Raw genomic sequence first — 24,642 nt, forward strand, 5'->3', positions numbered from 1 at the left:
ATATACCAAATGTATTTGTGGCTCCGTGGGAAAAGACCTTGTGAATATTATGTAGAACCCATGTGATCTGCTTTACATGTAAGGTTGACAAGCTTCTACTATGGTTTTCCAACCTACAGTCACACTATGATATCTCAATGTCAAACTCCAGAAAGTTCCCTGGATTTGGAGTCAGAACTCAGCTCTCGGTAATAGTTTCGGGTCTTTACTTGGTTGCTTTAAGCATCAGTTTCTTTGTCTCTAAAATTATGATAATACTCTCTACCTCACTTGTTATTTAGGAGCATACAATAAAATACTTGTAAGTGCCTATCATAGTGCCTGCCATGTAGTAGACTGTAGTCTATAGTAATTATTAATCAACAATTAAAACACATAGATATTTCCATTTTAAATAAAATGTTAATTGATACTTGAAAGGATAATTTTGAATTATCTGTATATTTTGCTTATGTAGAACAACCCATTCCTCAACAATGTCAGTTTGGCAAGTGCTCATTTAAAATGTTCCAGTGTGTTCATTTCCAATTCTCCTGAAGTAGCATTTAGAGCATCTTAAGAGTTGAGAGACATTCCGAGAATCCTATGGTTTAAAGGACAGTCATGGGATGGCAGCCGAGGACCCATGAAGGTCCTTATGTTCCTTCTTGCTAATTGCAGAGAGTGTGGACATTGAAAGGGCAATTTGGCCTTAACCTGGAAATGCCAGAGATTGCCCGATCACAGTCTGCCCTTTTAGTGAGAGGAGCAAAGACTGCATGTAATGCCATGTGAGGGATTTCAGTCATATGGTGCCCTCTAGCTCCAGCATGAGGCGGCCCAAGATCATGGCCGGTTTGGGGGTGCAGGAGACCTGTGATCTCTGGAAAGACTCAGAGCTGACCACATGTTGGAATAAAACAGCAGGGTTATGGGTTATTAGGAATAGGGTTAGTAAGCAGGGTACTAGACTTTAATCAGGTGGTGTTATTTCTTTAAATCTTGCCTTAATCGATATCATTTAATACGTGAAAATTTGTTAGGCTAATCTTAGCATTAAGTGATTAATATTTAACGTTAGTCACTATTTTTCTAACATAGAGTTCATTTTTATGAAAATACATTTTTCAAAATGCACACTGTATTGTGTCTTAGCTGTATTTGTCTTGGCTTTTGAAATTCTAGGATGTTTTATATGCATGTCAACTCCAAATGCCTGGCATGGAGTAGGTGCTTAAAAAATATTAGTTGCTTGGCTATAAGGTTGTGGTGGTATGTCTAGAGATTATAGTTCAAACTGAAGGTTGACCATAATAAGTGTGTTAACATTTTAAAATAATGTTATTAATAATAATAGCTCTCATGAGAAGTACCTGTCATGAACTAGGCAACATATTAACACCTTAATATATTACTTCATCTAGTCCTGACAACAACCATGAAATAGGTATTATTTTCTCATTCTACAGATAAGGAAACCAAGGCTCAGAGAAGTTATGCTACTTTTCCAAGGTCACAAAACTGGTAAGTACCAGTTCTAGACTGGAAGCCAAATTGTGAAGCTTTTTCTCATTACATAATGAGAAAGATAATTATAACTTATACATTTCTGATATTCAGTTCTCCATTTTTGCCAAGCTGGTTGTCATCAATGAAAGAAGGTTTCAAAATTTAATTCAGAATTCTTCTAGTATAACTGCTAACCACAGGCTCAGATTCCTGTGATTTGTTTCTATTAACTAGCCATGCCAGATGTGCCCCAGTTACTGGCGTGAATCCTGATAAGAGAGTCATTGATGTAAAGTAGGGTCAAGATGCAAAATATCATCTCTTCCTTTATCAGGTTGGTTTAGCAGACCTCACAAAGTTAAATCAGCTACATGATAACAAGCCACTAAATATTTTCTTTTTTCAGGATGAGTAGGATGTTTCCTCCTTTAACCAGGGGACATCTTGTAACAAAAACACTGGTGCCTCCTATGCTGCCCTCTCCTCTCCCCCAGATCCACATGGATTCTGAACTGCTGCATTTCATCAGAGGGCTCTCAGGGTGTTTGTGCAGATGCATCTGATGGCCCACAGTTTGAGCATCTTCATTCTCACATTCTCTTTGTTCCTTTTAGTAATTCCATCTTACATTGTCCCCACCCTCACACAATACTAATTTAATCACAAATATGTAGATTTTGCAACAGAACCAGACTAATGCTATGAAGAGACTGTGATTGATTGATTGATTCATTCATTCATTCACCTAATTAGGATTGATGACTACTGCAATGGGGGGCTGTGGGCATGTGGGATACAAAGATAAAGAAGACATGGCTCTTACTCTCAGGAAGCTCACAGTCCCCTGTAACTGCACAGGAGACTTTCTCTGTCCAGACTTGCACTTACAGTGTCACCTTCCTGCAAGCAAGGTGCCATCTTAGCATTCACAGGATGGAGCATGATACTAACTCTACTTTTTTTGTCTAGAATGAAATCATCTAAGCAAGAATGCTTCCAATTCCATATGGTTCCTTTATTTACATTACTAGGTTTAGTCTCTGTCAGATTTTCTAAGACTGCAAGACATCCTGGTGCTTTCTCTCGCAGTCCAAGGCTCACTGAGAATGCGCCTACATCTGCCATTACTCATGCACATGCTATGAACCTCCTAGGACTGCAAGAGTGAAGTCCGTGGTCAGAAAACTTGATAAAAGTGGCAAAAATTAAAATCTGTCTGTTAGGATAAACTTTATCAAAATGTATTCTACAGAATACTAGTTCTTTGGAATGTTAAATGGCATTACAGGCAGAAATAAAAAGGGTCCCATGGTTAAATATGTTCGGGAAATGCTGGGTTTAAAAAGATAAACTGTTTCTTTATTATAGGATTTCTCTGTGGCATCAATATGTGAAAATATGCACTGTGATTCTGCAGGAAGGGGACGTAATATGCAGTATTGACCAATCTTACTTGATCATAAAACCATTTTTAAAAAAGAGGACATGTCTTTCATGTAATGTACTTTATGTAAAGTCATACTGTCATTTTTCATGTAAAATGTGGGGAAAAAACCCCTCAAATCAATCACATGTGGAAAAAAATTGACTTTAGCACCACACCTCATTTTAATTGTCTGTGGTAAGTAAATCCATCATATCAGTAGCTCCGGGGCACACGCACTGTAATTGTGAAAATATTACAGATACATTTAGGGTATGTGGAGACGGGGAGAGAAGGAGAGCAGAAGAGAATCCAGATCCCTTAAGCACAGGAAGATTTATACCTGTGATCTTTCATGATGCTCATTATTGATTAGGTCATCCCAACATACTGAAGTTTTAAATTTTTGGACAGGCAGCACACTGAGGAGAAACATATTAAAAAGAAAAGTCAGGGCTTCCCTGGTGGCGCAGTGGTTGAGAGTCTGCCTGCCGATGCAGGGGACGCGGGTTTGTGCCCCGGTCCGGGAAGATCCCACATGCCGCAGAGCGGCTGGGCCCGTGAGCCATGGCCGCTGAGCCTGCGCGTCCGGAGCCTGTGCTCCGCAACGGGAGAGGCCACAACAGTGAGAGGCCCAAGTACCGCAAAAAAAAAAAAAAAAAAAGTCAACATGAAAATTCTGTCCCCATAGGCATCCAGCACTTTGCACAGGCACCAAAAATAAGCGTGTAAAAGGAACCTGCATAGCTATGAACTATGTACCTTCATAACTTCCCTAGATATGCATATTCATTGAAAAAGAGACAATGGAAGTGTGCTGCCATGGCTTTCAGAAAAGACAGGAAACTTTCAGAAAGAAAACTATAAAAGGTAATTAGGAAATTGAGAATTGTTGGGAGGTGGCGAGGAATGGGATTAGGCTGTCATGGCAGATTAATGTGCCCCCGTATTTCACTTCTGGGACCTGGCTGAAAGCGACAAGATGGGTTCTCATTCCCAAGAAATGAGTATAAGAGATTATGCTAGAAATGAATAGAAGAAGTCTCCTAGGAGAATATACTACAAAGCTGCTCGGTACTGATATTTAATCATCAGGGGCAGCTGTAATAGGGAGGGCGCTGAGTGGGAAACACTGTCCCCGGAGAAAAGAGGAGAGTGGTGTTAACAGAGTAATTTCAAAGCACTGTGGGATCGCTGCCCTGTCTACCTATCGATCATTCACTGCACGCACTCCAATACTTAAAAATTAAGAATAAAGCATGAAAAGGCAAAGGTTCACTTATCAGAAAGGCTAAGAGAATAAATCATACTGTGCTATAACTAAAATCACAACTTTTTATTGTAGAGGCATTTTGCATTTTATATAGTAATTTGTCCCTTGCTAAATGCCTCTTGTTTCTTTATAGCCTTATATAGGAAAAAAGGTAGCATATGCTTTGCCACATAATAATTGGTGCATTTAAATCCCGTTTCCAAATCACTTGAAAGGTTGGAGTTAGACTGAGTACTTTAAGGAAAGGGACTATTATACTTCCCCCACAATGCCTAGCACAGTGCTTCGCACTTAGAGAGCACTCAATTAATGGGGAGTAAATGAGGATATAGATTTCTTTCTAGGGATTTTCCTAAACAACGGCACACTGGCTGAATAAATCTTATTCTAATCAATAAAAAGGTAGTTCCTTCATCATGATGTAAAAAGGTCTCTTTCAGCATTTATTGAAAAAAAATTTAACTGAGGTTGCATGGTGGTGGCCTTTGGTGTTCTAAGTTCAAAAGTGACTCTGTCAGTTAAGAGGCAGGGCTGATGGACATCCCATGAGCTGGTAACTTGTGTACAAGGTCGATCTTTGTGAGGAAACACGTCAGACCATCTTGGAACAGGTAGATTTATTTGGTCATGTGGTATGAGGATGCAAAAAAATTTTTGAATTCTGGTATCAGAGACTTAATATCTATCTCATATGTGTGAAAGCTGTTCATTACAATACAAGTCACTTGAAATTTGGTGAGCTCAGTTTCCAATTTCTAAAAATTAAGGCACTGAAAAATATGACTACCAAGGTCTAGTTGTGTTCTATGATTTTTTTGGCTCCACATCTTGATTTTTTGGATGTCAAAATATATCTTAGTTTTCCAGAGTTCACATATACGGCAAGTCAGCCAATAAACTGGAAGCTCAAAGGGCTAAAATAAATATCACAAAGTCATGAAAGAGAGTAGAATAAAGTGGTTAAAGAATGGTTTTTGGAGTCAGATAGCTCAGGTCCAAACACCACTCTGCCACATGCTGGATGTATGAATTTGGGCAAGTTACTTACTTTCCTGAGGCCCAGTTCCCTCTGTAAAATGGAGACAAAAATATCTACATACAAGGATGCTGATGAGCACCTGAGATAGTAAACGACAAATAAACTGTAGTTCTTATTGTCTCAGGGACCATTCATTGCAAAGAACAGAAATGAATTAGAAACAGCTTCACTAAAAAACAAAAATAAAACAAAAACCCATTAACTAAATGATGCCAGGAGCTCTGAGTAAGGCCCATTGTCACAAGTATGGCTCGGTCTCTTGGAAATAGGAGTAGAGATATGGAAAACCAGGGATCAAGTCTGCTTTTTCTCTGTCTTTCTCTAAGATAGTATAATCTCTGCTTCTCTCTGAATGTTGGCTTTCTTCTTCTCTCCTCCCTGCAGATTTGCTTTCTTGTTTATCCACTTGGGATGTGGTCATCACAGCTTTCCCCAAATGGCAGCCTCAGCTTCCAAGTCTATGTGCAGCTTAGACCTCAACAGCTAACTGAGTCAATATCATGGTAATCCAAGTCCAAATTCCTGGGAGATAAAATATGATTAGCTGGGTTTGGATTAGATGTGTACTCTTGGTCCAAAGAGCTAAGAGGTCAACTAGCAAGGAGGGCTGGCTCTCTCAGTGTGACACAGAGGCTGTCTCCAGGCCGGGGGCTGTTGTTATCTGGGTACATATATTGTGCACTTGACTCTTAAAAGAACCCACAAGGTGCTCACTCTTGTTTTATAGATACAGTTCTTTGTGCATAAGTGGCAGAATGGTAGGCGGCTGGAGGGAGTCTGCTCGAGGAAGACACAGTGACAGTGATGCCATTGGCCTCAGAGAGAGGTATCCTAAAATAATAATAGCAATGAAATGCAGGCACAGGGACTCAAACCTAAAAAATCGTCAGACCCTATAATGAAAGTGTGCACAGTTTACCATTCAGTAGGCCCCAGGGACACTATTGTTTTTAGTACAACATCAAACTGATGTGTGTAAAAACTGTGTTTTATAATAATCTTATGAAAGGTTGCACTTGTTGAAAAAATTAGGAAACTTTGTTGAAAAGCAATATTAAAATAGTTAAAACGTCATCCATTCATGCATTTGTCATTCATTCATTCACTCAGCAAACATTCCTTGTGGGTTTATCATGCTGCTGGTACTTGTACACATCACGGGGACTCAAGAAGAGGGGAGACACACTGGTAAATCAGCAACTAACATGGTGTGAGATGCACACTTTTGAAAAAGCATAGCCAGGGCATGATGTGGGCACAGAAAATTGACAAGGGGAAGGTACATCAGAGATAGAACCCTGGGGGTGGTGCTTTTAGAGGAGTTTGGGGGAAAGAAGAAGAGGAAGGGCATTCTGGGCAGGGGAACTGCCGACTAGGAGCAGAGAGAAGCGAACTAGCCGGACCCCACAGAGCACTTTAAGTAGCCCCTTGTGTCTGGAACCTGGATGCCTGGGTGGGGGTTGGATGACAAGGAGTGACTGCTGGGCCAGAGGAATGGTCAGGAGCCTGATGGAAAAGGGCCTTAAGGGCTAAACTAAGGAATCTGAACATTATCCTGAAAGTTACAAGAGGCCAGTGAACGTCTTTTAAGCAGGGGAGTGATCTGATCAGCTCTGTGAATTATAAAGAGCATTCTGGAGCACCAAGGGGGAAAGACTGGAGGAGAAGAGTTAGGCTGTTGGTTGTAGCAATCCAGGAGGGATGCAAAAGAAGCAGTGGTTACTTTAAGAATGCAGAGATGTCGACTTTGGGGGGCGCTAAGGAGGGAATCTGGGTGACTTGCGGATTTCTGGTGGTGCCATTCACTGGGATAGAGAATAAGAGAAAAAGGGAGAGACTGGGATTGGGGTGACTGTGGGACTTCAAATAGGAGGTGCTCCTCAAGCACCTGGAATAAGTGTGTGGAGATAAGCAGAGAATTATGGTCCAAAGGTACGGGCTTGGGGCTGAGCAGCAGGTGGGTGGAGCTCCGGCGAGAAGGATAAAACGTGGAGCAGAAGAACAGGAGAGAACACGTCCAGAGAAGCCTAGGGCAAGAGGAGAGAGGCCTTGAAGCAAACTGACAAGAAAGACTAGAAGGTGGATGGAAGGTGTTCCTCTCCCAGACAAAGGAAGAGACAGAGCTCTAGGAAGGAGGAGGAGCTCTAGTGGCAAAATGCGTCTCATGGCAAGAAGGGTCAAGAAAGAAGGACCGTAGGAGTGTCCAACAGCTTTGGGACAAGGGGTTGTTCATTGGTGGCACTACTGAGGGCCGCTCCCCTGGTGGGCAGAACTGGAAGCCATGTGGGAGGGAAGTGAAGACAAGGAACAGACAACTTTCCAAGAAGACTGGCTGGAAAGGAAAGAAGAGAAATAGAGCAGAAGCTCGAGGGAGAAGCGAGATGGAGGTGGGGTTTTTCAAGATGGGGGACCACTGTTCATATTGTTAGGATGCTGAGAGCCAGTAGACAGGGGAAGGAAGATACAGGGTAGAGAAAAGAAGATTGATGGAGCAAGGTCCTGGAGGAGGGAGGGAGAAGGGATCCAAGGCCGAGGTGGAAGGATTAGCCTCACATATGAGGAAGGACAGCCCTTTCACTGAGATAGGAGGGAAGGAGGAAAGGATGGGGCCAGACAGATAAGTTTGTTCGTGGCAGGGGAGGAAATTGAGGGAGTTCTCGATTGATGGCCTCAATTTTCTCAGTGAAGGAGGAAGCAAGGTGATCTGCTGAGTGGCGTGGGGGAGGGGGGTAGAACGGGAGGTGGTTGAGGGAGAGAGAACATTTGGTACCTATAACTGCTGACAACAGTGGGGGACGGAACTGGCTAGGGACCCAGAAAGATTGGTGGGGAGTACTGAGCACCTAGCTGAGTTGGGAGAATATATATTGGGTATGCCCTAAACTCACAACTGTGACACCTTCTCCCAAAGCCTTTAAAAGTCTAGACAGAAGAGCAAGAAATTAAATTGCCAGATTGAGCCAGGGCTGAGTTTTTGCAGAGTGACTGTCACAGAAAGGTAAGCGGGTCAAGAAATCATAGGACATGGAGAAGACAAGTTTGAAGTGATGGGCTACTGCATTCAAGGCAGATAGAGGGACAAAATCAATCTTCATCTGCGAGATCAGGAGCAAATAGAAGGGCCCAGGACCCCAAGGCCTCAGTAGGTAGGTGTTCTGGGGAACAAAACAAGTGATGAGCTGAAAAGTACCTGTTGACACACAGTGGGCTGCTGGGGTTTCAGATTATAGAGGCAGACCTGCTCCGCAGGCTTGGGAATTGGTCATCTGACAGCTGATCTACCTCTTTGTTGAAGCCTTCCTTAGTCCCTCCATCCCCAAATGTTTTTCTCTAGCCTCTGAAGTCTCATATCACTTTGTTTGCAGACAGGTAGTAAAAAGCACATTAAACTGTAACCTCAATATGAGAGCCAGGAGACCTGGGTTTTGGTCTTATCTCCAGCACCCGTAAGTTCTGTGGCCTTGGCCACATTGTGAGCCACCAAGCAATGGCTATCTGGACCAGTCCTAATTGCTTAAGGACAGATTATTTTGTCCATGAGCATTACGTGCCTCACATCACCTGTATTGGTGGAATTCCTTTGTTTGTTTCCCACCGTTCTGTAGGATGAGGCCTGGCAGGACCAGGGACCCTCTGTCTTCTGTGTCACTCTATTTCACTGCAGTTTCTACATACCTAACATCAAAAGAACCTGGAAGAAATTCTATTGAGGAAGGAAGAGATCTTTTGCTTCATAAAATTTCCACTTTTATTTTAATAGTCTCAAAACCAGCTTGCAAGAGTAGCAAATCCAAGAAACTTATAATGCCATGAAGGCAGACATTCTGGGAGAAAAAAAAACCAGACCCTTTAAAATCTGAGCTTTGTTATCTGACTGAGGTCAGCAGAGACAGACCAAATCAACAAGCATGACATGAAGGGCAAATTTGCAATTAAAAGAAGAATAAGGAATTATAAAGATGGATGAGCCCTGTTGACACACGCACCCAAGCCTGCGTGGCCTTGGCCTCGGATGCCAGAAATTAATGCTTTACTCTTTAGCATTCGTCACCTTTGGCTCAGAACAGAAAGGCAAATGCATTAAAATAACAACAATTAGAACACTTACTTAGCTTGGAAGGCATTGTTGGTTCCCCTGTGGTCGAGGTCATGACACAGGCATCCCACAATCACTGCTAAAATTTCCACCTCGGTCAGAATCTCTTGAAACCCGGCGGTCTGGGAAGATGGGAAAACGGCAACAGTCACTGCTTGGGGCAGGCAGGATGGATAAGGCTCGTCTGCTGAGCAGCCATCAGCTCTGTTTTCATACCCACGTCATTCAAGGGAATGATTAACTGCCACCCCTTGTGGGTGAGTTGGGTGGTCAGTTGCACAGCCCAGGGTCCCCAAGGTGATGAATTAACTTCACTGGCTGGCACACCAGGACAGAGTTCAGACTATTTTGTTCCCTCTTTGGAGAAGAGGCTGTGCTGTCCAGATACAGTGACAGTTTGGCAAAGGCCCAGAGCAAAATGTGTTTTGTGATTCGACATTTCAAAATGATGAGCATCTAGGGGTAGGGGGAAGAAGGGGCTGTGAATTTAGAACTGAATGTATATCCACCAGATGCCATTCAAATGAAAGCAGGCAAAAGAAAACCCCCCTTTAAAACATATATGTATATTAAAAGAAGCAACTTAGAAGTACTCAAACTATTATATGATGATATTTTAGCAGTTATCTTGTAAAAATCTCAATTCATATTAGCTTGGAGGACAGCTTAAATTTATACGGATAGCAAGGCAGTGAGTGTCTTGAAAACTAGAATTTGGCAGGGGATTAGGCAACCCAGAATGAGGATCAGGTGCAGTATCCATTACATGGAATTCTTTTTCTATTACCCTCTGGTAGCTTGCTCGTGAAATGCATAGGTGTGGTGTAATATCTTTGGGGAGCAGTGTGATGTAATTATATAATCAGGAGCCAAAATGGTTCTCTGGTTCCTGCTGTCCTTTCATTAGTTTAGAAGAGAAAGTGAACTTATGGAAAAGCAGGTCTATGTATTTTCTTGATCTAAGGCCTCTATGTCTCCCCTTTTTACTTTGTAAGTCTCCCATTTCATTACTTATTAAAATCTTTATCAGAGGGCAGGAGGAGGGGAAAGGTAGAGTTCAAATTGCTTCCCTTTGCACGCGTGTTTTTTCTCCACATCTAACATCACTAGCTAGTATCCTAAGACACTTCTCTTAGAGCAATGAACACTTTGTTTTTTAGTTAATTATTTTTTATTGCAGAAATAACTGAATAATAAAGTTTCTGTGTTGACAATTTTATTTTAAAAGATTGAGTTGGGTCCACTGATACACTTAGAAATATGTATAATTTCATTTGCGTAGCAAATGGGAATGTTAATAAATTATCTGGGGAGGATAAAGTAGCCCATATTAAAGCTGTGTGTGCCCTTCATTTTAAAATTTGGAGCTGGCTGTTGGCTTTAAGTTAATTTTATTCTATTTAAGACATTACCTGTAATAGTTTTTAAAAATTCAAGTTGTAGTAAGAGACTTAGAACCAAAAACAATGGTCCCTCATCCTTCCCCTATCCTGATTCCCAAAGGCAACCACCTTCAGTTTTCTTTTTTATCTAATTTGGTAGGTATTTTCCTCCATATTTCTGTATAGTAGACACATATTATTAGCACTTAGTTATTCATCCTTCCTGTGTGCCCAACACTGTCCTAAGAGAATTACAACCGTTTAACTTACTTAGTTCTCATAACAGACCTGTGATGTAGGAATTTTATTATCCACCAGTTCAGATGAGGTAACTGAGGCACAAAGAAACTTGTGCCCTGGGTCTCAGACAGTGCCTACCTGATTGTCACTCTAAATATTACTTGCTGCAGAGCCAGTTAGGTATCCAATTATTGTTTCCTTTGTTATGTAAATGTTTTCATTTCCTGGAGTTAAGATTTCTTTGAACATCTAAGTCGACTCACATCCTGTACAACTCTCCAGTCACATCTTTTATTAGATCTCTTCCCGTCTCAGGGACTCCCTGCTTTGGCCTGCTGCTGTTTTATGGTCTGGATTCTCTGTCTGCTGTCAGCTTCCCCCTCCTGGGGTTGGTCTCGTATCTCCTGCATCCCACATCTCTCTCCTTCTTTGTTTTTCTCTCTCAGTTTGCGGGAACACATCTGCCAGTGGCTTCATGAGAAAGGGTGTTAATATTTCTTTTACACTGAGGAAGTTGATTTTTTTTGAGGCTCTGCATGACTGAAATGTCTTTATTCTTCTACTCAACTGTTGGCTTGCCTAACAATTCTGGGTTGCAACATTTTCAGTCAGAATTTTGAAGGACTGCTCTATTGTTTCCTAACTTCCAAAGTTGCTTTTGAGAAGTATAAATCATAAATTCTTATTCCTAATCCTTTGAATGGTACTTGATTTTCTCTCTTTTAGAATCCTCTATGTCTGGGGTTTGCCAGTTTCACAAAGATCTGCTTTGGTTTGGGACTTTTTCCCCATCATTATTGATAAACCCTTTCAATCTGAAGGCTCAGTGTCTTCAGTATAATGTTCTTGTAATCTTTTTTTTCCTTAATAATTTCTACTTCACTATTTTTTCTGTCCTATTTGAATGGTGCTCCAATTGGTTGGACATTGGACTTCTCGTATTGATTTCCTTATTTTCTTTTTCTTTTTCTTTTTTTTTAAACATCTTTATTGGAGTATAATTGCTTTACAATGGTGTGTTAGTTTCTGCTTTATAACAAAGTGAATCAGTTATACATATACATATATCCCCATATCTCCTCCCTCTTGGGTCTCCCACCCCTCTAGGTGGTCACAAAGCACCGAGCTGATCTCCACATAGCTGTGCTATGTGGCTGCTTCCCACTAGCTATATGTTTTACATTTGGTAGTGTAAACATGTCCATGCCAGTCTCTCACTTCGTCCCAGCTTACCCTTCCCCCTCCCCGTGTCCTCAAGTCCATTCTCTATGTCTCTGTCTTTATTCCTGTCCTGCCCCTAGGTTCTTCAGAACCTTTTTTTTTTTTTTTTAGATTCCATACATATGTGTTAGCATACGGTATTTGTTTTTCTCTTTCTGACTTACTTCACTCTGTATGACAGACTCTAGGTCCATCCACCTCACTACAAGTAACTCAATTTCGTTTCTTTTTATGGCTGAATGTGCCACATCTTCTTTATCCATTCATCTGTCAATGGACACTTAGGTTGCTTCCATGTCTTAGCTATTGTAAATAGAGCTGCAATGAACATTGTGGTACAATTTCCTTATTTTCTTGTCTCTTCTTTCCCATTGCCCATATTGACTTTTCTCCCCTTACTTTCCAGGAGTAATATTTTAAATTTATAAGCATTTTCCTGTCTGCTGCTCCTTTTCTAATAGCATGCTATTCTTCTCTCATGGATGCACTATGGTCTCTTCTTTTGAAGATATTAATTATAATTCCTTTGAAATTCTCTTCTGTTCCCTGAATTGTCTGTTTCTTCTGAACTCCTTGTCTCTGTATTTGGTGGTTTCCTCAAATGCCTGATATCCTTGGTAGTCTACTTACTCATGGAAGAGTAAAGCACTGCTACGCTCGCCACACACGCACACTTGGGGGTGGTGTCTGTAGATGGCTAACCTCATCCCAGGGTGAGCACACAGCCAGCTGGTCCTGCTGCAGGTCCCCATGTGTCAGTATCTAAACTCACTTCCTCTGGACTTTCCAATCTCATGCTTGGTAATGGCGTGAACACAGGTGTTGGCATTCTGAGAAAAGAGTATGTAGCTTCTCACCTTTGAGGATATAGAGTTTCACTTCATTCTCTTACTTTCAAAGTGCACCTCACGCTAACTTTTCTTTAACTGGTGTCCCCAAGTCTGGGGTCCAGTTTCTCCAGCAAATACGCTGGCTTCCTGAATAGATGGGGGAAGAGTAGTTCTCTGACTACATGGAGAGGGGATGGACACTTGGGGACTCAGTGTTTTCATTACCCCCTCCCTCCTGCTCGCCCCATGTTTGTGGTACCTGATGCCTCTGGTTCTTGTGCTTTGACAGCTCCTGGGGGGACGTTGTTTCTCAGGTGTACCCCTTCCTCCACCCTCTCACCCTGAAGGCACTTGGGTTGGACCTTCCTTTGCTTTGTTAATCTACGAACCATCCTCCCTCCATGAAAAGTGGAATTTGTGTCCATTTCTTGTTCTCCTTGTTGTTTGGGGATAATTTTTGAAAGGATGAGGGGATATAAATGTCTTTCTCTGTCATTTCTGTCACCTTGAAAAGGTAAGTCAGTTTCGTTGGGTTTGGATCTTGCTACTACTAAGTAAATCCTAAAAGTCCTTCAAGTATGAAATAATTATCCATGATACTCTGGAAATCAGTGTTGTAAACACAATGAAAATGCACTGAAACTTAGAGAGATTGTTGCTTGTGAAAATGCTACTGTTTAGAACTAGCCGATGAATTAGAACAGTAAGAATAGAGGTGGGATAATGTCAAAATAAGGTAATTCAGCTAGAAATTTAATTGGAAGATAAAATCGAATGCCATCTAATAGACTCACGTTCAGAATCCCGAATCACTGTTACGCCATCGGTTATCACGCATTGTATGATATGATGGACTATGTTTTGCTATAAGGTTCTATGCAGCCACTCCTGCTGCCCCACTACCCCGTCCCTTCTTGGAAACCTAGCATCTAGCTCTTAAACTATTTGTATCACGGATAGTTTTGAGAGTTTAATAAAAGCCACGGACCTTCTCCCCTGAAATTACTCTATGATTTTATGATGTTCAAAGAACATGGAGCCCACCCCTGGATTCTCAGAATAAAGAATCCCTGAAGTACAGCACACACACCATCACATGAAACACATTTACCTCTCTTGACTGTGGTGCCTGAGTTACTGAAGCAGCACCTGTCTCTTGACTGTGACTTAAAGCTGCCTGGTAAGTGGTTTCTGAGAATTTTCAGGCCTGAAAAGTATCCGCCTGCCACTAAGTGTCCATTTGCCCCTCCTCACCTTCATCCACCTTCTTTCCAGACCTATCCATTCTGACCTACACTTTACACACACTGAGGAGAAAAAGTCAACTGCCTGCTGAAGACAATATACTTTCAACAGATAACAGAGTGGCAGCAGGAAGTATATTTTAACGTGCTTCTCCTATGCTTAATTCTATTTTATTTTTATTTTCAAATAAAATGATATATTTGCTGCTCCTGATCCAATAATTATGGGTTTTATTGACCACTACTTTATTCTATCCTCTCACCTGTATTCCCCCACGGTCCATATCAGAAATATATAGGTATATGGTAAAGCAGTGAATACCATATACCTAAGTAAAGAGATATCCACGGCATATAGAGCTAGTTCCCATGTTACCCTCTCCAGAAAAGCCTGTTGACTACCCTCTGATCAGGCCTCCTGTGACAGTCCTTCACTGGGTTAAATGTATACTGGGATAACCTTATTCCCAGCCATTAGAGCATATAATCACTGGAACGCCAAAGGACCCAAACAATAAGATTGATTCGAAGCGTTTCTTAAACTACCCAGTAGTTTCCTACCATTTAGTCAACATAAAATTTAAACCAGTGAGGATGTGCATCAAAATATTACCAGTAGTGGGATCACAGATGACTTAACATTTTTTCCTTTGTGCCCAAAATTTCCATAAAGAATGTTTATTCATTAGAATACATATACATTATGTGTGTGTATGTAAGTTTTTTTGTTTTAGAAATAAGCCCGTGTTTCATCAACATGTCCTAGCTTGGAATAAAACAGTGACATCCTGAAAAGTGTCCATTCAGCAATGGACAAATGCTGAGCAAATGCTGATTCAGCATTTACTCCATTGCAGGTTGGAATGGAGAGCTAAGGAAGACAAGTGCATCTGGCCCTTGTTGCGCATATAGTCTGGTCATGTCTTGTGCCAACCAGAACAGTGCCATGGAGCACCCTTTTCTAGTGAGAAACTCTCCTAACATCAGTTGCAATTTGTCGCAGAAAGTGATGGTGAGAATGGCGAGCTCCTGCTTTGTTTCTGGAGATGGTGCATCATGGTCTGCACGCCCCTTGTCATGTATGCAGCTACGGTGCAGGAATCTGAGAAAGTGATGCCAGAAATTCTGCCTTCACGTTTCTTTTTGAACTTGGCTGTCAGAGGTACTGAATGACGAGGAATTTCCTGGATAATCCTGTTGATTCTGAGATCTGGCAGATGGCGGACTAAGAGGGAGGGAATCCAGTGATGTACTGGAAATTCTTGGTCCCAGAAATTCCAAACCGAAGAAGGTCCTTGGCTCCAAATGCTCCTCCATGGATGCTGGCAGCGGGCACTGCAGTGGAGCCTTCCACGGATTGGCTGAGGTTAAGAGAGAGCATGATGGGCTTTTGTAGAGCCTTTCTTCTCCCCTTCATCTTTCTCTATCCTTGGATTAGAAGAGCAAAGAAGACTGCTCAGACCATTCCAAGAGGTTTGGAAGAACATAGTTTCTCAAGGAAGTGCCTTCTGTAGAAGAATCTGCACACCATATCCCTAATCGTGTCATTATGTCTCAACTGATCTAAACGTGACTTCGTACCTTAGAAGTGATGTGAGCTTGGGGCCGAAAGGGTAGCATTTAGAGAAGCAGCATTTAATTCCTGGTGTTTCTTAATTTCTGGTATGCAGTGTTGCAGGGGCCCAGTCTGGGGCCTTTGTTTGGTACATTATTAAAATCATATTTACTGTAGCCAAAGAATGCTCGTTGAGGGTTTCATTGTAAATGCCACATACAAAGTGTGTTGGTCTTCTAAATAAAGTCCCAAATGCTGATGGCTGGTCCAGCTGTGCTAGGTCATCCTTCACATACGGTGTCTATCAGTGAAACTTAGATCTCCTAACAAGGATGGAAGGTTCTGTGAGAAGGGTGCCTCAATCACCCTCCCAATTCAGCCCATATCCCAGTTGACTGGATCAGTGTAGTAAGAGAATTAAGCCCGCAAGTTTGGGCTTCACAGGCATTTACAGCAAGTCCAGCGTGCTTTATTTTGGGATCTATTTTTTTGCTTCAAGATGGAATGGCCACCTCTCAACATGTAAATCCTGGGGGCAGGCTGATGGATACCAACCTATTCAATTTGCTCCAAAGCAGTGATTTTAGGCAGAGGACTTTCTCAAGCTTTAAGATAGTAGATTTCATTTGCTTACCAAGAGTGCTACGAACAAATTTATGCTTAATGCCATATTCTATCTTCCTTTTAAAAAAGATCCTGTCTTTGCCAACCAGAGATAGTGGGTGATGAAAACACAAGGGGGAGAAGAACAGATATTCACACAAGCGCAATCTTCCATTGCAGGAAAAAACCCTACTGGACAAACCATAGCATCTAGATTTAATGGTCATAATCCCTTGGTGTTTACAGATATGTTTGTCTGCCAATATTTGGGTCTGCTAGGCTGAAAATGAGGCACTTCAGTCCCATTTTCAGGTCCAGACACCAGAACCTTACCAGCTGTTAGGGGACCACCAACCACTAGCACCATGTTTACATGTCTCCTTCACAAAAGCATGCGATAACACACAAACCAGTTGTAGTCTGTCTGATTTCCACGGGAGTCAGATAGTTTTGATCAAACTTGCTTCTCTTTCTTCTCAAGATATTAGTCAATTATTGATTTGGCATTAATTAAATACTGATTTAACTCCACAATAATCCTTTCCTTATCAAGTTCAGAGTTGGGAAGACCTTACAGTCTCCACTTACGTACTTTCTTTTACAACCAGAAGCTCCTGAAGGCACTTATTATCAAATTGCAAAACCTAAGTCATGTTTAGGACACAACTTGTCTCTGAATCTCAAATGATATTGCAAATGCTTGTAAGTCTCAGAATGGCAAGGCAGCAAAACTGGTACAAGTATGTATGTTTGAGTAGATGATGCATGAATTTTAAAAAATGAATTGATTGTAATCAATTTTATTTAGTTATTTTTAACCACCTCCTTGACTTAATTTTTAACCTACTTGTTACCCTAATTTTATAAAATCATCTATTTTGTGAAGTTAAAAGCATATGAAAAATAGAATTCTGTTTTGAGCCCCCATGTACTCATTACCTAACTTCAGGAGGAAGTCATGTTCCGCTGCCTTGTTTCAGCTACCTCTTCACATGCACGGTTTTGTTTGTTTGCTAGAATATTTCAAGGCAAACCTCTGGCATCTGTCAATACTCTTTATTTCATTCTCAAGAGGTCCTGATGTGGTCAAATAAAAATCGGTCAACATATCTCTGCTCTCATATTTCGATAAAATGTGTGAAAACAAATGCAAACAGTAAAAGGAAAATTTCAGAGTAACTATTTAAGACTTTAAAAATTGAGGTTTTTACTTCACTTTAGATAATACAAAAAACAAAGCTACGTGTATGTAGCATGCATACTGTATTTCAAAAAGAGACAAAAGAAAAACCATATTAGATTCTTAAGGACTCCGTTTGCAATACTAAGAATATATGCGCTTTATGATTTTTTGGATAAAGATAGCATGTTTTTTCATGTTTAGAAATATGGTTTATATTTTATGATACATTGCGAGTGAATTGAATATAATACAACATGCGGTGTGTGAGCACAGAAAATGAAGATCACCTGGTGCACATTAATTGTGCAGACAGACAGTCCTCTCCAAGTGCCACAAAGAAGCCAGGTTGATGAATTTCAAGAATATGAGGCCTCTTCAAAACTTACCCAGGGCTTCCCTGGTGGCGCAGTGGTTGAGAGTCCACCTGCCTATGCAGGGGACATGGGTTTGTGCCCCGGTCCGGGAAGATCCCACATGCCGCGGAGCGGCTGGGCCCATGAGCCATGGCCGCTGAGCCTGTGCGTCCGGAGCCTGTGCTCCGCAACGGGAGAGGCCACAACAGTGAGAGGCCCGCGTACCGCAAAAAAAAAAAAAAAAAAAAAACTTACCCAAATTTTTATTAGGCATCATTGAGCTAAAATTAAACACGAGACTAGTGAAAAAAAACTTTTAAAAGTTCCCAGCTTGACACCCTTAGGTGCCAAGTCTCAGCCTCAAGAAGGTGCCGCTACTAAGTCATAAACCATGAAAAATGACTGGGGCTCTACTCCTGGGTCTCCCTGGCCTGGAGGATTTGGCTGGCATCATAAAATACCGAGTGACAGATTAAGAAGTTTACCAACACTGTAAAGATCTCAGGAATAAAATCACGTAATCAAAAATCCTATATTGTAACCAGGCAGCCCCAGCCCTGAAACCACATACATTTCCTGACAAGCCTGTGTCCATGGATAAGAGCTTATACTCTCCCCGAAACACCAGCGCAATTATGTTCATACACTTTTACAATTTATGTGTCCTAAGAAAAATACTCAGCTCTGGCTGATGGTGCGGGAGAATTTATTTTCACTCGAAAGGGAATGACCCATAACTCACGAATGGCAGCGCTTAAAGTGAGTTATGGAGGGTACTCTCCTGTGTGAGGAAATGGATTGCATTATCCTTCTGCCCAATTGTTTGTTTGATTATTAGCACACCAGGTTCTTAAGTATGTGCGGCTTTGCCTTTTTCCTTTTGTAAAATAAGTGTGGATAAAGGGAATGTCAGCTAGAAGCATGGGGTGCCTCACTGGAGCTCTGAGAGGTGGCCAGAGAGAATAAAAATAGAATCCTTCTTAAATGATTAAAAGCCACAGTCTTAAATGTAATTTAAACACAGTATTCAAATTGATTAGCTCCATAGTGCCCAGTGCTGATATTCTGCAAAAGCATTAAAAATCACTCCTTTCCTAAATTAAAAATTTGCCTTCTTTGAAGTTACATTGAAATTCAAGATATACCTACATGATGATTAAAGAATTGGTATTTCTAACATACAGATTTTATTGTATTATTCTGATAATGCTGCTATTTATTTTAAAGTAAATATAACTAGTTACTACTTATAGTGATAATGAAATGTGATGTAAAGTGATGTTTGATGATAATGAATACGATTATTGTTTGTTACTTTGTTACTGTGAGTTACAGAACAAAACCGTAGATCTCTTTGTACCTTCCAACGTTAGGATCTACAAAGAAACTAGATTTCCGTCAAGATTAGGATTCTGGTTATTGAGCAAAAATATTTTATTTGAAAGTTCAACTGGTTCTGTCCTTCTCTGGGTTGGAAGGGGAGGAAGAATTACAACTGTGCTTCTAAGATCTCCTTCCAGAAGGAATTTTCTACCTCAAAAATCAAGGACTTCCCTGCAAGCGGCAGACAGAGGACAGCACATCATCCTCAAGCTAGTGAACAGGACGGATTTTTCTTCCTAAACGTCCCTTCTGCTCTCTAGTTTGAATTATCAATAAAACGACTTGGCTTATCTCTGAAAATAACCTTGTTGACAACCCAAATATGGACTTAAACGTGCTTCCTCCGCATTTAAGATTTAAGAAGCCCCCAGTAAATGTCAGGAGGTGTCAATGTGTTTGCTGCGATACTTGGTTATTATTAGTGTTTAACTGCAATTCCCAACCAGCACCGGGCCGCCAGCACCACCATAAATTTTAATGTGATCATGTGCTCGTCTCTTTTCATATCCAGTGAATTCTACAAGATCATAATATTCTATATGAACCCTAGCTGAACCTTAGTGTGATAGGAAGAAAGAACAAGATTTCTAGCAATGATAGTTGTTCATCATTTTATAGTTTTTTGAAAAACTGGACACTGAGCAGCATGGGTCCCTGAATATTACCCTAAACTGAATCCACTCATTCAGTGAATCTTTATTGAGCCCTACAGGATACTGGGCATGGCCCAAAGTGCTAATGAGTACATTTATGGGATAGTGAAGAATACTGACTCTTAAGGAAACCTGTTTTTCCCCCTGGAAAATCTGTCAGAGCTCATACATCATTTATAAAACTGAAAAACGCCTCTGCAACCTTGGCATCACCACATGCCTTTTTGTTTGACAGAATACAAACAAAAGCATGGTCGGTTCCTGTATCTGGTCTACATTGTGCATGTAAGAAATGTGCTTATCGTCTTTCATTATGTATATGCTTGCTGGAATATTTATTCTACAAGCTTCTATAAATAAAGAGAATTTGTATAATTATTCTTGATCTATCTGCAGGTTTTTATTCCCTGTTTTAACCACAAATAGTAACTGGCACTGCAGACTGCATTTATCCAAGGAATTAAAAATATTTGGTTAATTTTAACTACCTAAATGTCTCTTTAGAAGCAAAGAATAAGATTGAACCTTTCATTTTAATATTTGGAATTTCAGGCCAGAGGCTTGTAATAATTTAATAAGTCATTAACAGGATTCCCAGTGAACCAAATTTCCACCATTTATACATCAAATTGACTATTCTACAATGCAGTTTGTTCTTTTTCTTTTTAATTTCTAAAGGAACAAAGCCTCTTTGTTACCTAGACATGAGGTGGAATACTTTTGCAAAACATGATTCTGAATGAATTCATTCATTCATTCGTGAATAACTTTATATTCTGTGTCTGAAATTATTTTAGGGTTAAAGGTCGGGAAGCCGGTTCTTATACGTATAATTTGCTTGCTCTGTTGTACATCGTGTCATAGTTTGCTCATCAATGACACACAAATGTGCATCTTCCCATTCCCAGAGACAATGGGCTTGGAAAAATACACACCCACAGATGTTAGACACATGGAGAGTGCCATACTATTCACACTAATAGCTCTGCGGGCAAGGAGGCAGCCCTAATACAGGTCCGTCTTGATAGGAGGGGCTCTTTTCTTGACACACTGGCTTTGTTTGTGTCTCTTTTAAGAAAAGAGTGTGGCGTGTGTGTCTCAGTATTTCTTGTCTTAGATGAAAAGAAGCATTTTCAGGGAATGTTGGTAAGGTTTCCGCCCCCCCCCCTTCTTTCCAGGCAACTGGATGAGAAACTTTGCCTTGGAGTGCCATCTAGAGGAAAATTTCGTACACATGCGCCATGCTTTCTTGGCTTTGTGACTCAGGCTGAATGAATGAATCCAGGGGTAATGTATGATGATTTTTTACTTTCATTTTTTGGTTCTAACTCAAAACATGCAAATGGAATATGAGATAACTAGAATGGAAATAAAATCACTGATGAGAACAAAACAGTGAAAGACCCTAACAGTCTTCAGGAGTACCTGACGCATTAGTGCCCACTCATGGAGAAAAGTAGGCTATCATTTTGCCTACTTTGCCTACTGAGGTCGTATTCCAGAAGTCAGAATTGTTGAAGGAATTGAGTTCACTTTTTCTTCCCTGATCAAGAAATATTTGTTATTTCTATAATTATTTTCTTACTGAAAAAATTCTGATTAACCAGGCTGCCCATGGTCAAGTTGGAGAGGAGACTGCTTGTGTTAGGGACAAAAAAAAGTTGACATTTTCAACCTACTGTAACCCTTAGTCAAGTTCAGCAACATTTAATGAGCAGAAAATAATATCTTTTCCAGATGTGGCTATTCTATTCAATGTGAGGGAGAAAAAAATAACATTCACCAATGTATTTTTCCCAAAGTCATGTTTTTATTTTGCAACCTCTGCCCACCCTACCCCGCAGCCCCACCCCGACCAGGAGAACTTTAAGAGTGAATTCTTCTCTTTTTGAGCTAGTATTAATACGAAAACAAAACCCAGACTTGCTCAAACAGTGATACTCCTCAAGGTTGCTAAGCGGACTTGCAAAAACAATTATACCCTTGAAATATTTTGGCAGTAAGAGTACCTCCATTGTGGTTGACATAGTTTGAGAGTTCTGCTGTCTTCAATTTCTCGAAAAGGATCAAGATTGTCCATATTGTGGAAACATTTACTGAAGAAAACTGGGTGTCGATTCCATTTTCTCCTAAGTGTCCACCTGACCCCGAAGCTCTTGCCAGCTTCCCCCATCCCAACTATTTTTAAGGCTTGTCGTAAAATCTATTTCTGCTTTTGACATCTCCAATCCTTTGTTGAACAAGGTTCCTGCTTACTTATTTTGGAAATTCACCACAAATCCATATGTTTTCCAAAATAACAGGTTAATAATTTCTTTATTAAATGTCCTCTGTGAGCCATGTACATAAACTCTACACACAGAAAGTTATTCCTTGTCTACTGAGATCTGATATGAAAAAGCAAGACGAAAGGGTTTTTGTTTTTGTTTTTTTCGTGTAATTTTGGCACTTCAGCAATTAAGGCTCACAGCTCAAAGCATCTTCCTTCCTCACTTGTCTGCTTTCATGGTGTATGTTACAGTGAGATGGGGCCAGTCCAGTTTTTCCAGGTTATTCTCCTTGCTCCTTAAGCAGTTGACGACCCAAAAAACAAGTCCTTGAGTATAACAATGAAGATATTTTGGTCTCATCTTCTTATGCTACATGTGCATTTGAGTTCAAGTCAATCCAACACAAATTTGTTGAAAACCTACCAAGTACATGATTGAGTACAGGGTGCTGGTGATGCTCTCAACAGATAGATAAATTAAGATTATTGCAAGAACAACAAATTATCTCTTTAGCCTCAAGCTGCTTACTTTATAGGAAAATGAGAGATCTTTAACTTAAAATACACAGCAGAAAGAAAGATGTGTTGTACTAGACACAGTGCAGAGAAGTAAGTAATTACTGATGAGTGCTGATGATTACTGAAATTATTGATGATTAATGGAAAGCAAAGACTTCACGGGAAAACTGGCATTAGGTCAATGCCTTTTAAAGAATGAGTAAAATTTGAGTAGGCAGAGAAGGGGGCAGAACATTTCATGAGGAAGGAACGGAAGTCTTCCTTCATGTGAACCAAAGGAAATGTCATTTGGAGTTCCTTCTTTTGGGTTTAAATTTTAATCTGGGTGCAAAGATGTAAGGTATTTGGATTTATGTTAGGAGAATCCAAAATAGGTCTTCTCTTTTTTTTGTGTGTGGTAAATGTTTACACACACACATATGGGCACATATATATGTATATATCACCAGGAGGCCAAAGAAACCAATATATTTAAGCCAGAAACCATTTTACTTGATGATAGCTTAACAGTATACGTACAAATAAAACCAAAACAAGCCTTATTTTTTGCCAGCAAATGGAGGTGAATATAGGATTTTGTTTCAGTCTTTGCCACAAACATTTCCTGTTAGATTAAATTCCAAGGCTTACGTCTGGCCAGCTGCCCTGGCTGTCTCCATTAAAACAGACTGGCCACCTTAACTGAGTTACGGCACCTCGAGCAAAGGTTTGAAGCCTAGTGTACCCCTAAACCCTGAGAGCATTCGCTCCTGCTCCTTCCTTCCCGGGGCCTCCCTGGACCTTCTCTCAGATAAGCATCTCTCAGGATTCCCGTGTCCCTGGGGGTAATGTTCACACACCCCTTCTTTGGCTTTCTACCAGCCTAGAAAGTCTTATCCAGTGGATCTCTTTGTTTAGTCATTCATCCCCATATCCTCTGCAAAAAGATTGCTTTGAAAATCCAAGCATTTCTTTTGTTAAAAAAACCCCCAGTTTCCCAAGATAAAACATTAAAACGAGACTAAAGCAATCATTCCAAGACTACACCTGCTTCAAGGTGTCAGTGATCTTACAGCCTTAAAGCTCAGAGATCATTGTGAAATATATACTCTCATCACCAGGGTAGGTAACTTCCAAAATAAAATAAGTCACAAGGCAATTTGTCAGAGAAATGGGAACATGAAGGGGAAGCCTGTAGGTCCTCACAAATGACAGATGACCTTCCATCGTCACCGAACACACTTACAGTTAACATTGCGAACATCAGCTGGCACACGTTGAAGGCATGTCTCCAGTTGTGGTATAGAACCATCCGATAATTTTTCCTTACTGTCAGAAGCCACCTACACAGTGTCTGAAATGGGAAGGGAAAGGTTATGTCAGGAAGTTGTATGTATCTCTGGTGGACCATTACCAAAATGATGTCTTCTGTCTGAGTAATCCTCAACCATCAAAGTCCTTCCACAAACATCTCACAGGATTCTCACGGTAATCCCACCAGGTGTGCAAGGAAAGTATTAACTTCCCCAATTTGTATTCGGGAAACCTGAGGCTCAAAGTGGCTACCATGTTGTTCCAGGTGCACTCCTGGGATCGTCCATGACAGAACATCATACCTCATAGTCGATTTTAAATTTCTGTACCATCCCCAGCTCCATGAACATCCGAAGAGCAGCCGTGATCATGGTGTCAACGTCGAGAGAAAAGTCATCAAAATGTATGTCGTTGATGGCAAGTTCTGACACCAAAGGGATGTTGGCTGCCTACAAAAGCAGAAGACATAAGTCAAGCCAAGTTCACCAGCTTTCCCAAACCCTTCATCTTGCTCTCCTCTCCTGCTTACCAGACGTGCCACATAAATCAGACCTGACCTGCACTTACACTCTGATACAGCTAAAGTCTGAGCTGG

The 24,642-nt window shown here is 40.8% G+C and overlaps 1 protein-coding gene across 1 annotated transcript in view; it reads right to left on the reverse strand.

Moving 5' to 3' along the window:
- Nucleotides 1-24,642, reverse strand: part of PDE11A (phosphodiesterase 11A) — a 440,483-nt gene that overhangs the window by 65,732 nt on the left and 350,109 nt on the right. The window contains exons 11-13 of the mRNA XM_060106356.1: nt 24,350-24,496; nt 23,980-24,087; nt 9,332-9,441 (exon numbers count right to left, since the gene is read on the reverse strand). Of these exons, the coding sequence (XP_059962339.1) occupies nt 9,332-9,441; nt 23,980-24,087; nt 24,350-24,496 (365 nt within the window). The remainder of the gene's footprint in view (nt 1-9,331; nt 9,442-23,979; nt 24,088-24,349; nt 24,497-24,642) is intronic.

This window comes from Mesoplodon densirostris, chromosome 8 (assembly GCF_025265405.1).
Source record: "Mesoplodon densirostris isolate mMesDen1 chromosome 8, mMesDen1 primary haplotype, whole genome shotgun sequence".
Lineage (NCBI taxonomy): Eukaryota > Metazoa > Chordata > Mammalia > Artiodactyla > Ziphiidae > Mesoplodon > Mesoplodon densirostris.